Raw genomic sequence first — 12,481 nt, 5'->3', positions numbered from 1 at the left:
GCAAATACTTCAAGTAACGGAAGTCTAAACATAAATAATAACCATTGCATCCCATCACTTCAACCCCCTAGCCTTAGTTTAAAAAAAGAGAAAAAAAAATTGAGAATTCACAGATCAATATTTGAATTTGAGTGTTTAGGGGGAAAAGGAAAGAACGAGTTGTTTTAAGAAGATTAACACTTAGAACCAAGATACCAGCCAGAAAACTTGTCAGTGTATAAAATAACAAATCCCAAATTCCAACCAGATTAGACCCCATGCTATAGGATATAAACCTAAATAAATTTAAATGGAAATCTGGTTTTAATCTTAATTCTACCAGCCCTGGCAGTACTATAATTTTAAAACCATTACAAATTAAAACCTCATTTACCTTTAAAATAAAGGGTCACTACCTTTAAACATCTAATAACAAAAGCTACGCGTTAGGTCTTTCTTGAACAGGCAGTTCACCCATTTCAGAAGTATCCAAATAAAAATGGTCAGACCAATATAAGCTAATATATCTAGAGTTGGAGCAGTCACTCCAACTTACCCAATACACTTGGCTATTGTAGCACATGGTACAGTTCAAAAGATATATACGTTCTAAGAATACTGAAACATCAGAAAGCAAGCTAAGAACAGTGTAATAACCCTTAACTCTGCAAGGCAGATGCAGGGTTACATCAGAGTTGCATCTGTTTATGTCAGGTATGAATTTAGCACTTATTAAAAATTAAGAACCCAGGTGGCAAAAATAGTGTAGTTCCATCTGCAACTGAACAGAAGATTGCACTCATTCTACTAGACATGCTTTGTCCATTATCCAGACATTCATGATCTATCCTTTAATTACTTCTACTCATACCTAATATTCCTAAAGCTCTGAAAACATGAAGAACTAAATATTATTGTAAAAGTTAACATGACTAATCAAGAGAAAAAGCTAAGCATTCTGAGCAACTACAGGGTAAATTTTACTTTCAAGATTCCCCTTACAAGCTACACGTCAACTGGGCCTCATTTCTGAGCTCACAAAAAAATAATATATTTTATGAAATAGCTGACCTGGCCACTAAGTACAATTGGTCTAGATCTGTACACATTCCCATCCGCCACGTTTTTGCCAGCCTTTTTTTTTTTTTAATTTATTTTGTATCTCATGGTGCCAGCACAGACTGCAACAGTTGAATGCCTTAACTTGCACCCTGCAGCATCAGCTAACAAAGGCAGACTACCGGCAGAACAGCGCAGGGGGGACTTTGGCACCACTGTATTGCATTTTCTGTTCAATCCCCAAGCCCTGAGTGAACTAGAACAGCACTCAAACAATTATGAATGCATGGTGAGAATATTTTATTCGCTAGAGCTCTCTCTCTCAAAAAAAAAAAAATAAAAAAATAAAAAATGAAACCCTTAAATTCCTCTTTGGATTTTCCAGAACTAGCTTTGAGAAGAGTGGGGAGAGCAGGAGATACTTAATGTCAAACATTGAGTACATGTCCATGAATCTAAACTCAGTTACAAAACTTACAGGTCAGTGTTATTTATTATCCTAAGCAGTAAGGCATTGGGACTGCACCATACCTCTTGGCTTTAAGCACACTCTCTTCCTTTCTAAGGGCTTGTCTACATTACAGAGCTTTGGCCAATATAATGATGCCAGCAGAGCCCAAGTGTAGATGCAGCATAAGCCAGCAAAATAAGTTTGTCTGCCTGCACAGTAACACCACCTCCCTGAGGTTGCTGGCTAAGCCAAAGAAGAACTCTGTCACCACAGTCACATCTACCCTGGAGGTTTTACTGGCATAGCCATGTCAGCTAGGCGGTGTAATTTCTTTTCTCCCACGCTCGCTCCTAGCCAATGCAGCTATGCCAGCAAAACTTTGTGCCGTAGACCTGGCCTAAACTATTCTACTTCCTCTCACAATTAGAATCTCATGCCTAAGGCCATGTCTTCACTAGGAGAACTTTACTATTAAAGGAATACTGACCTACTATACTGGCGAAGTGCTCCTACGGTGGGCACAGCTACATCAGCAAAGCTGCAGTTTATCAGTGTGGTAAAACCACCCTCCACACATGAAACAAGATATACCAACAAAGCTGCACTTTTGCTGGTATAGCTGCATCTACACTAGGGACTTCTGTTGCACAACTCTGACAGTCAGGGATTACAACTCTTCATACCACTGACCAATACAGCAGTGCCAGTAAAAGTCCACAGCACAGATCTAGCCTTAATGTCTGTACACCACCTAGGGACAGCAGAGCCCTGATCCCTAACTGAGACCTCTAGATAGTATGCTACATAATAAAACAATATTACCTCCTCCCAGCTAAGTCAAAGAGCATCTCTCTAATTATTCTTGATCTTTCTGTTGTCTTTCGCACAACTGAGCACTCACCATTTACGTTCTACACTTACATGAATCTCTGTTCTCTTGATTGTTATTCTGTCTTTCTAATTGTTTTTTCAGCATCACCTTTAGGGGCTCCTCATCTTCCTATCTATTAAAAGCGGTAAAGAGTCCTGTGGCACCTTATAGACTAACAGACGTCTTGGAGCATAAGCTTTCATGGGTGAATCCCCACAGGGATCTATCCTCTGATTTCATCTCGTCTCTCTCTCTCTGTATATATGCACTTTATATAGATGATCCCCATATTTACCTCTGACCTTTCCCCTTCTGAGCAATCTAGCATAGTTGAAAATTTGACTATTTACTCCTGTTCTTCACTTTGTCTCTCTTAGCCAATCTCTAGTCAGAGGACAGCACTTTAGCTCTCATTCCTTGACTACTTTGCTACTTTAAGAGCATTTTGTGAGGTACTTTGTCACAGGCTTTTTGACATTCCAAGTAAGTTACAGAAGCTTTGCAGGTTTGTCCCCAACATGTCATATTCACCTAGTTGCTTTTAGTTCTATTTTTAAACCTTTATCCTAAATCTGAAGTAAAGCTCACAAGACTGCAATTCCTAGCATCAGTGTTAGCATTTTTTTTCTTCCAAAGACAGGTTCAACATTTCACACTCTAGTCTTATTGAAGAGTAGCCAATTTCAATGACAGATTGGATATTTTTGCTAGAAGCTCAACTGCCTTATTCTTAAATTCCTTCAGAACTCTTGCACATATACCATCAAGTAAATCCTAGTGATTTTTTGCTCTTAATTTTAAATCAAATTTGTTCTAGCATTTCCTATTCTGACACTTTGAACTCTAACAGCTCAACTTTATTACCTGAGAAGTGTAGGTCCAAAGGCAGAATCTCTTCATCACTTCCTGTGCTGAAGGCAGATAAAGATAAGATCACTCAGCTTCTCTGGTATGTCTGTATCTTTTTTTATGCCCTGGTAGACCAATGAACCAACTGACTCTCTCTCAGCTTTCCTGATATACTTAAAATATTTCCTGTCATTTATTTTATGTCTTTGGCTATTTATTCTTCAAAACCCCTTCAACAATTAACTTTCATGTTATATTTCAGAGTAACAGCCATGTTAGTCTGTATTCGCAAAAAGAAAAGGAGTACTTGTGGCACTTTAGAGACTAACCAATTTATTTGAGCATAAGCTTTCGTGAGCTACAGCTCACTTCATCGGATGCATACTGTGGAAACTGCAGAAGACATTATATACACAGAGACCATGAAACAATACCTGGATTTGTGCTGGAAATGGCCCAACTTGATTATCATACACATTGTAAGGAGAGTGATCACTTTAGATAAGCTATTACCAGCAGGATAGTGGGGTGGGAGGAGGTATTGTTTCATGGTCTCTGTGTATATAATGTCTTCTGCAGTTTCCACAGTATGCATCCGATGAAGTGAGCTGTAGCTCACGAAAGCTTATGCTCAAATAAATTGGTTAGTCTCTAAGGTGCCACAAGTACTCCTTTTCTTTTCATGTTATATTTTACTTGACACAGTTTGGTCCTTTCCATTTCCTTTATTAGAATTGAAATTTCATTTTCTGAAGGTTACCTGCTTCACTCAAACAGCCTCTTGAACCTTGCCATTAAACAACTCTTTTTTCTCCTTTCCCTTCCTGATTCCTTTTTGTGTAGAGGTGTGACTATTACAGTGTGCTTAAATAAACTGCATGCTGAGCCAAAGGATTTAAATTCACTCACCTTTAACATAGGGTCTTTTTGACTAGCTTCTTCTTATTTTTAAAACCTCCTTTTTAAAGTTTAATGTCACAGTGCCAGTTTTTCGTATGATTTCTCCCCCAAGGATGTTGAGCTAATTATATTATGGTCACTTATGAGTTAGTTGCTCAGCTATAATTACTTTTTTAATCAATTCATAAGTTCTTTAGAACTAAGTTAAGAATAATTGTTCCAAGAAGCAACCATTTTAAGGTGTGTGGAAATTGCTTCTCTGAACCTTTTCCCACGCTGACATTTGACCAGTTTATATACAAGTAGTTGAAATCACCCTTTCTTATTGTTTTATTATACTTAGCTGCCTCTGACTTCCCAGCACATTGTGCATTCAACATCCTTTTCCTGATCAGGATGCCACCAGTAGAATCCTATTGCATTTGTATTCTTATAACATTAATTTATTTGTACTTTAACAACATTTTAAAATGGCTACAAGACCAAGTTACTAATACAGGCTTGTCTGTAAAATATCAATTAACCGTGCTAAAACTAACTCAGAGAGGACAGACATTTTAAAAGTACACCTCCTCTAGTGAACTTGATAAAGAAACTCAGGATTTCCAGTTAGTTATAGGCAGATTGCAAGACATTCTATGTTTAAAGTGTATTTAGTTAAACTACCAGGAAGATATTTCAAACTTCAGTTTTGTTGTTTGAAAAAACTTAAAACAAATCTATGTAAGGAGACTTCAGAATCTATAGCCTTTCCAATTTTAACCCACTCTTGCATAAAAACCCTATGGCACCTACAGGTCCTATGGAATTATATTATGCACAAAATTTAATAGTGTGCATCTTTGAGTCTGCATGATGTGTGGAATTTAGAGTTTAAAAAGTTAAGCAGCATACCCATTATCAAAGTCTTCATAACCTTAATTGTTAAGCTGCCAATGTTCATTTGAGTGTTCTGGAATTTTTGGCTACTACAAACGGTTACTCATTAAAATTAACAAGTGATTCATTGCAGAATTACGCATACTGTGGAAAATGGTCAGCCTCATTATTTACAGGATCAGTTATTACATCTTTTAATCCACTTATAACTCTTTCCTGAGTTTTACTTTGAGAATCCAATTTTATAGAATCTTTGTTCAAAATTGCTAACAATGAAAGGAATCACACAGTACACGTTCAGCATATCCATAGAGAGCTTTAAAGGTTTGAGGGTTTCTTGTTTTTTTAAGAGAGGGATGAATATTTGAAAAGATAAATGTTGTTAGATCTTTTCCTTACTATTACTGCTGCACTTCAAAGTACAGAACCTACTGGGAGCAGAACAGAGAAAGCTAGAGGACAGACATTTGCTTGGAGGGCTCTTGCATTGCATTCCTCACAAACTTAGAGCACGAAAACATCAGTTCTTTTAGCCATTTTAAAGTAATCGATTATTTGTGGAAAGGTGAAGAATTTAACTAATCTGTCAAGATAGGCCTTGTTCTCTGCCCATAGGTTACTAGAGATCAAACAGATTCTGTGTGTGTGTTTCCTAAACCATTTCTCAAAGTTATAATTTTGAACAAAAAATACTGAAATGCATTTCTAATACACATCAAATAAAGACCACTTATACAGCCCACTTAGCTGGTTATCTGGCTCTACTTGCTATCATCTTTCAGTCTAGTTCTACTGTATGCAGACACTCTTTGCCCTTTAAAAGCATGTGAAGGAAGCTAGAAGATGTAACAAAGATACTAATTCTCTGGTTTACTGGTATTTGAATTCTCAATCACTGCCAATTCCAGGCTCCAGCTGCTACTCAAGGAGGAGTCTTCACACACCTCAGACTTAGGAAGGCACGACAGTTCAGGATTTCCACCTAACACTCTGTGTGGCAATAATCATGTTTTGTTTTGTTATTTATTTATTTGCCAAGCCCATGCAGTCTCTTCCTCGAAAGTCTCCCCTAACCACTTAGCTTGCTATAAAGTAATACCAAACAAAGTAAGATTAAGAAAATATTTTTTCATACAACACACAGTCAGTCTGGAACTCTTTGTCAGAGGATGTTGTGAAGACCAAGACTTTAATAGGGTTCAAAAAAGAGCTAGATAAATTCATGGATGATAGATCCATCAATGACTATTAGCCAGGAAGGGCAGGGATGGTGTCCCTAGCCTCCGTTTCCCAGAAGCTGGGAATGGGCGACAAGGGATGGATCACTTGATGATTCCCTGTTCTGTTCATTCCCTTCCCTCTGGAGCACCTAGCATTCATCACTGTCGGAAGACAAGATACTGGGCTAGATGGACCTTTGGTCTGACCCAGTATAGCAGCTCTTATGCTCATATTATTTTGATAGGTTTCCCACTTCCCACCAATACGTTTTGCACAGACCATTTACTGTCCAAACTAACATTAGATTAGGACAGCATCTAATAATCTAATGCATTATCTAAAACTGTTTTAATTTAGATCCTGCACTCTTTAGAGCACCAGTGTCATTTTCAGCTTTATACAGCACCAAGAGCTCAACAAAATTGCCTCGTTTAGCAAGTCCTAAGGTTTTTATGGCACGTGTTGACAAAATTACATTGCTCCTGAGTGGAAGAGGACAAATAAATTCAGAATTAATAAGTGAATGATTTTTAAAAAAACTTTAAAAAGAAAAACTGGATTACACCTAGCATCTCGAAAGAAAGCTTTGAAGTTCTAGGGAAATATTGATCACATATATGGGGACATGAAAACAAACAAAATGTTTGAAAGGGCACAAGGCATTTCCTATTTTGTTTTAATTTAAACTCCACATAAACTAAAGGATCATGCAAGATGACAAGAATTACAACTACTGTACATGACTTCTAAAATAAACTAGAGCAAGAGATTCTTTTATTTTCTTCCAATGCCAGAGTTCAATATTCCATAATGCTCCTACAACACTCAATAGCTTCAGTAGCACAGAATGCATTAAAGTGAATACAATTCCCTATAAGGCTTTAGTTGTTAATGATGTTAACCACTGAAACACACACAGAATCCTGCACTTATGTTCCAGCTAGAAAGTGTTTCTGCTCATCTTTAAAAATGAAACCAAGAAGAAAAAATCTCAGTCTTTGACAAACAGCTGTTAAAGAACATTATGGTTATGACAGGTCTGGTCAAGCTCCCCCTGCTGGACGCTGATCAGACTGCTGTGAAGGGCACCAAATGTTGACTCCCATGTGCCCTTAGCTTGCTGGGACTGGTAAGAGTTTAGGCATCATCCTAGCTTTGGCCCTCTAGGCATGCACAGACCCAGACCTGTGTCTCAGATTTAATAATTTTATTAAGATAATGTTGAAATAAAAAGAAAACGGTACAGAGTTTAAGCATAAAAGTTTCTGGTTATCAGGAAATAAGGTACAGATTATCAAGGGTGCGAAATTTGGTTTAGGAACGGGTGGCGTAAGGGATACATAATCTGCAATCTCCCCGATTGGGGGTAAAAGTTTAACCGGTCAAAGTACAGACATTGAGATATGGGGGTATGTTGTCCATATAATGGACATGTTCAGGTGTGGAGTATAATGAGTGGATACAATGATGGGGATGGATCTACCCTCATTTGGTGGGATTTAATGTTCAGTGAGTTTATGGTTCCAGTTCATATGTTCCAATGGAAAAAGTCTCTCAGTCCCTTTCCCATAGTTGATGCACGATGTCGTACCAGCTCACACCTCCTGGTACTGTCGGTGGCCAGTGACGTGTTCGATGTAGATGTCCCTGGACCATCAGATGGTGTCCGAGACCATGAGGTGCTGCATGAGCCGTGCGTAGCGTCGACCGATCCCACAGGTCCACAGCACACGCTCATTGCAGGGGTCCCAAGCGCCCAGGGCTCCGATGATCAGGGCATTCATCTGCACCTCGTAGTCCTTCGCTCTCAGGGTGTCGGCCAGGGGGGCGTATTTTTCCAGCTTATGAGCTCGGGCTTCCCAGAAGGCCGGGGTCCTGTTCTCGAAGGAGACCATGATGTCGACGAGGATGATCTTTTTCTGGGCCTTGTCGGTGACTACCACGTCAGGTCGCAACTGGCTGTCAGTACCAGGGATGGCGCAGTTCAGGGCAACCTTCCCCAGGCGTGGTGCGATGGCTTTCACTAAGCGGTTCTGGATGGCGTTGGGGCACAGCTGCCAGGGTCTGGAGTAGGGCTTGCAGCTGCACAGGACATGGGGCAGGGTCTCATTGGAGTAGCTGCACTTCCTGTAATGCTTGTCTCGGTTCCCGTGGCGGACAGCTCTGTTGAGCGGGACACAGCTGAGCCGGTGCGGTGGATGAACCACCAGTCAGCGAAACGGGTGAAGCCACCCCCGGCGAGGAAGTGGTTGCTGGCGTCCCACTTGCTAGTCAGTTCAAAGGCTTTACCCTGGTCCGGTTTACGCTTCAGGGCTTCCATGTACAGCGAGTGGATGGCTGCCTTCAGGGTCCTCTCCAGCATGCCACTGGCGCTCGGGGTGATGATGGTGTTGTCCTCAGACCTGATCTGCGGCACTCGGACTCCCAGCTCCTGGCGCTCCTCGCACCACTCCCAGCAGCAGCTGATGTGCTTCCCCAGGCGACACGTGGCATTGCGAGCACAGGACCACAATGAAGCGATGTCGCGCCCGTCCCGTCCGAATTCACCATCCAGGGAACCGCTCAGGAAGCTGGCGGTGTCTTGGTTGGAGGGGGCTCTTCCAATCCGCTTCTTTGTTGCGTCATGGAGGGCGTTTGCTGCGATGTTCCTTACCATGGCATCGGGACACGTCAGCAGGCGGAAGGTGTGGGTGATCACCGCGATGTCACACAGGTCACCCATGCGGGGGACATTGGCACCACCATGCCTGTGGGCGATATAGACCAGATCGTTGCTGGCTCTCTGGGGAAGGAACAGCCACTTCTTCACCAGCTGCCAGACGATCTTGCCTGCCTTGTTGAGGGGTACCTTCGCCACGGCGGATCCCCTTCGGGCGAACGAGATGCGGGGGATCAGGAAGGTGTTCAGGACTTTTATCTTCTGCCACGGTGCTAGCAGGGAGGCGTCGATCTTGGCAGCATCCTGCAAGATCTCCTGGATGGTGTCCTCGGGTGTCTGCCGAACACGGAAACCCATCGGCGTGCCAAGGTGCCGGTATGCCTGCCCCTCTGCCAGGGAAATGACGGGCTCGCCCTGGATCTGGAACCCTGTCGTCTGCACCGAGTCCCTTTTGCTGCCGTCGATGTGGAGAGATGCGTGCTTCTTTGCACTGAAGCGAAGCCCCATCCAATCGGCAGCTCGACTGGTGGCATCTAGCATACGTTGGAGGTTCTCTGGGTCATCCGCGGTCAGGACCAGGTCATCCGCGTAAGCCAGGAAGCTCATCCTCTCACCATGGAGGTTGAAGCCATCTGCGCCACTGGAGATTGCTTGCAGCAACGGCTCCATGGCAAGGTTAAAGATGATGGGGCTGAGGAGACAGCCCTGCTTAACTCCGCTCTGGATCGGGATCTTGGCGGTCTCCCCTTCGACCGAGCAAATGGTGGTGCTGCATCCCTCGTACACCTCTCGGATCACACGGAGGAAGTTCTCTGGCATCCCAAACTCCTGGAGTGTGGCAAAGATGTGGTGGTGGGGCATGGACCCAAAGGCCTTAGCCAGGTCGAGCCATGCTACCGTGCACTGCCTCCGCGCCCTTCTGGCCGTTTCAATGATGGTTTGGAGGACAAAGTTGTGTTCATAGCAGCCCTCGCAGGACACGAAGCCTTTCTGGGTGGAGCTGATGGCTCCCCCGCTCACCGACCACTCCATGATCCTCGACGTCAGGCAGCTGGCATAGAGCTTGTACATTGTGGAGCAGAGGGAGATGGACTACTCTTGGCAGGGGACGCTGCAGACCAATTATCTAGGCCCTAAATTAGTGCCGCCTCCCCAGCAGCTCTATCACATTCCCCAGAATCTCACCAGAGGATGAACCTTCTGGTTTACAAGTTCTCTCTTTAAGGGTACATGACAGTGAAAGCAAACAGACAGACTCTGTACAGGATTCTAAACACAACTGTTCTTTACTAAGTTAACATGAGAAATACACAGATCTATACACATGCTTCAGATTCCTCCCTACTCTGAAGAATTCCTTTGGCTTGGGCTGAGCTGTCCACGATCTTTCCCTTGCAGCTCATGGTTTTTCTTCAGGCTCCTGGAACCTTTCTATCTGAGCTGACCATCTCTGACCTTGGCTGGTCACCCAGAACAGACCACCTGCCACAAAAGCCTACCCATCTCTTCCTCTCTCCTGACAAAGCTTCCTGTTTATCCGATAGTCTCCTGAGTTTATCTATCCCCATACCAACACCTGGGCCCTTGGTTCTCTTCTTGGGGATTTTCCATTCCCCCTGCAGAGAAGATGGAGGGACTAGCTTCTTTGCTTAGACATCCTCCTTTGCATCTCCATTGTCCCAAGATGGTTCTACCTGAACAGGCGACCATTTAATGATCTAATAAACCACCACAGTAACTGGACTGGGATAAATGTGCTACAGTCCCTCTCAGCAAATGGTGAATTCACCATTCACTGAGGATACACTTGCCATAATACAATAATCCATAACAACAGCTTTGTAACACCGTCCAGAATTCATGTGTTGTACATAGACAGATTCCCCAAGTCATCACACTGGTGCCTGAAGATGATCCTCCAAGATACAGTGGTGTGTGTAATAAGTTTCTAACATAGATGGGCATTTACTAGAAATGCTCATGAGCAGGTATGTTTGATTTTGATCTGGAGAAAATTCAGCCATTTGGCAGCATTACCATCTGCACTCCACAAAGTGAAATTTGAGGAAACTTTTTCAGATGCAGACTGGTTAGGATTTGTGATAGTGAAGTTATGAAGCTACCACATATAAAAGTGACTGCCCACAAGATTTCAACCTAGCCAGTGAAGAGCCCACTATGGTAATCCAACATTTTCCATAATAAGGGGCAAAGAAAACAAAATCACAGGTTCTTCCTCCAAATATAACACACCTTGTAGGCCTTCAACAAAATATGTTGCCAATCCTGACAAATTAAGATTTGTAGTTTCTTGGTTACATTTGTCTTACCACTATGCTTAAGGAACAATCACCATATCTGAACAATTCAGAGGTCCCTGCCCCAGGTCTGTTAAAAGGAAATGATAACAGGTAAATAATTCAGTAATATACGGGTAGATATGTCCTACACTAATGATGAAGACACTGTAAAGGAAAGAAGATTTCTTATATATTTCTGTTCTTGTAACATCACATTTCTCTACTTTTCTAATAAGAAACTACAGTTCTCCATAAATAGATAATATTCAAACAGCTACTTGCTACAGCATGACAGAGGGACTGCTGCACCAGGTAGGAGGTAAAGAGAGTTTAGCATAGGCCTGAATTGTAACAATGCCAAGACTGATCCCTTCAGATACGTTGTTTTGACTACTTCCTGGTCTAGTTACAATTCGGGACTACGCCAAACGCTGTTCACCTGCTACCTGACGCACGGTCCCTCCACGTCCCGGACGGCCCAGCACCACTTACTCTTGTTGAGCGGCTGGGTGAGCTCGGCCCCGATGTCCCCCTCCGGGCTCGGCCCCAGGGGCTGCACGTGCAGGGGCACGAACAAGGAGGTGTCCAGGGCTCTGCCGCCGTTCCCCTCGGACGAGGAGGAGGAGGAGGAGGAGGAGGAAGCGGCAGCGGCCCGGCTCGGGTGCCGCAGGCCCCCCAGGCTCCGGAAGGCGGCAGAGGCTGCGCCGGCATAGCGGGGCGAGAGTCCCAGGTGCGGCGGCAGCCGGGAAAGTAGCCATACGCAGCGATACATAGACGCAACACCCTCCGCTCCGCCGGCAACTGGCGGCGCGGCCCGACTGCGTCATCACAGAGTGACACAGGCCCCCGATCAGGGCTGCCCGGTAAGGTGCCTGAATGGGGAAAATATTAACAAAGATGGCAACAGCCCCGCCAGGCTTGCTATGCATCCAGAGGGAGAGGAAATGCTGAACCCGGCGGCGCCCCTTCCGCCAATACCCGGCCCGAAACCCTCCTTGGTCTCTAACACGGGGACGGCCAGGCAGGCAGGCAGGCCTGCCGCCGGCGATTAGCGATGACGAGATTAGGGCAGAAGGGCCCAGGGCGGGGACTTGCCTGGGTGTCAACAGCGAGCCCCAGCGGCAGCGGCGCCAGGCTTGCGGCAGGGGGAGCGCTCGCAGGCAGGGGCGGCCTGCTACCCCTCGAACTGCCCCGTGCTGGCTCGTGAGATGCCTGCTAGCGACGGGCTGGGGCGGCGTGCCCGGGATCCGCTCAGGCTTGCCAGTACTCCAGGATTGCCTTTGAGTCTCCAGGACTTAAATCTAAGTCGCCAG

General features: G+C 44.1%; 1 protein-coding gene across 2 annotated transcripts in view; it reads right to left on the bottom strand.

Moving 5' to 3' along the window:
* Positions 1-11,984, bottom strand: part of SUPV3L1 (Suv3 like RNA helicase) — a 37,005-nt gene extending 25,021 nt beyond the window's left edge. For both annotated transcript variants that reach the window (XM_077821855.1, XM_077821856.1), the window contains exon 1: positions 11,661-11,984. In XM_077821855.1, coding sequence (XP_077677981.1) covers positions 11,661-11,940 — 280 coding nt within the window. In that variant the 5' untranslated portion in view covers positions 11,941-11,984. The remainder of the gene's footprint in view (positions 1-11,660) is intronic.
* Positions 11,985-12,481: the final 497 nt, after the last annotated feature.

Source organism: Eretmochelys imbricata, chromosome 7, assembly GCF_965152235.1.
Source record: "Eretmochelys imbricata isolate rEreImb1 chromosome 7, rEreImb1.hap1, whole genome shotgun sequence".
Classification (NCBI taxonomy): Eukaryota; Metazoa; Chordata; order Testudines; family Cheloniidae; genus Eretmochelys; species Eretmochelys imbricata.
Note: the sequence above shows the minus strand (reverse complement) of the source record. Positions and strands in the feature narration are given on the sequence as shown.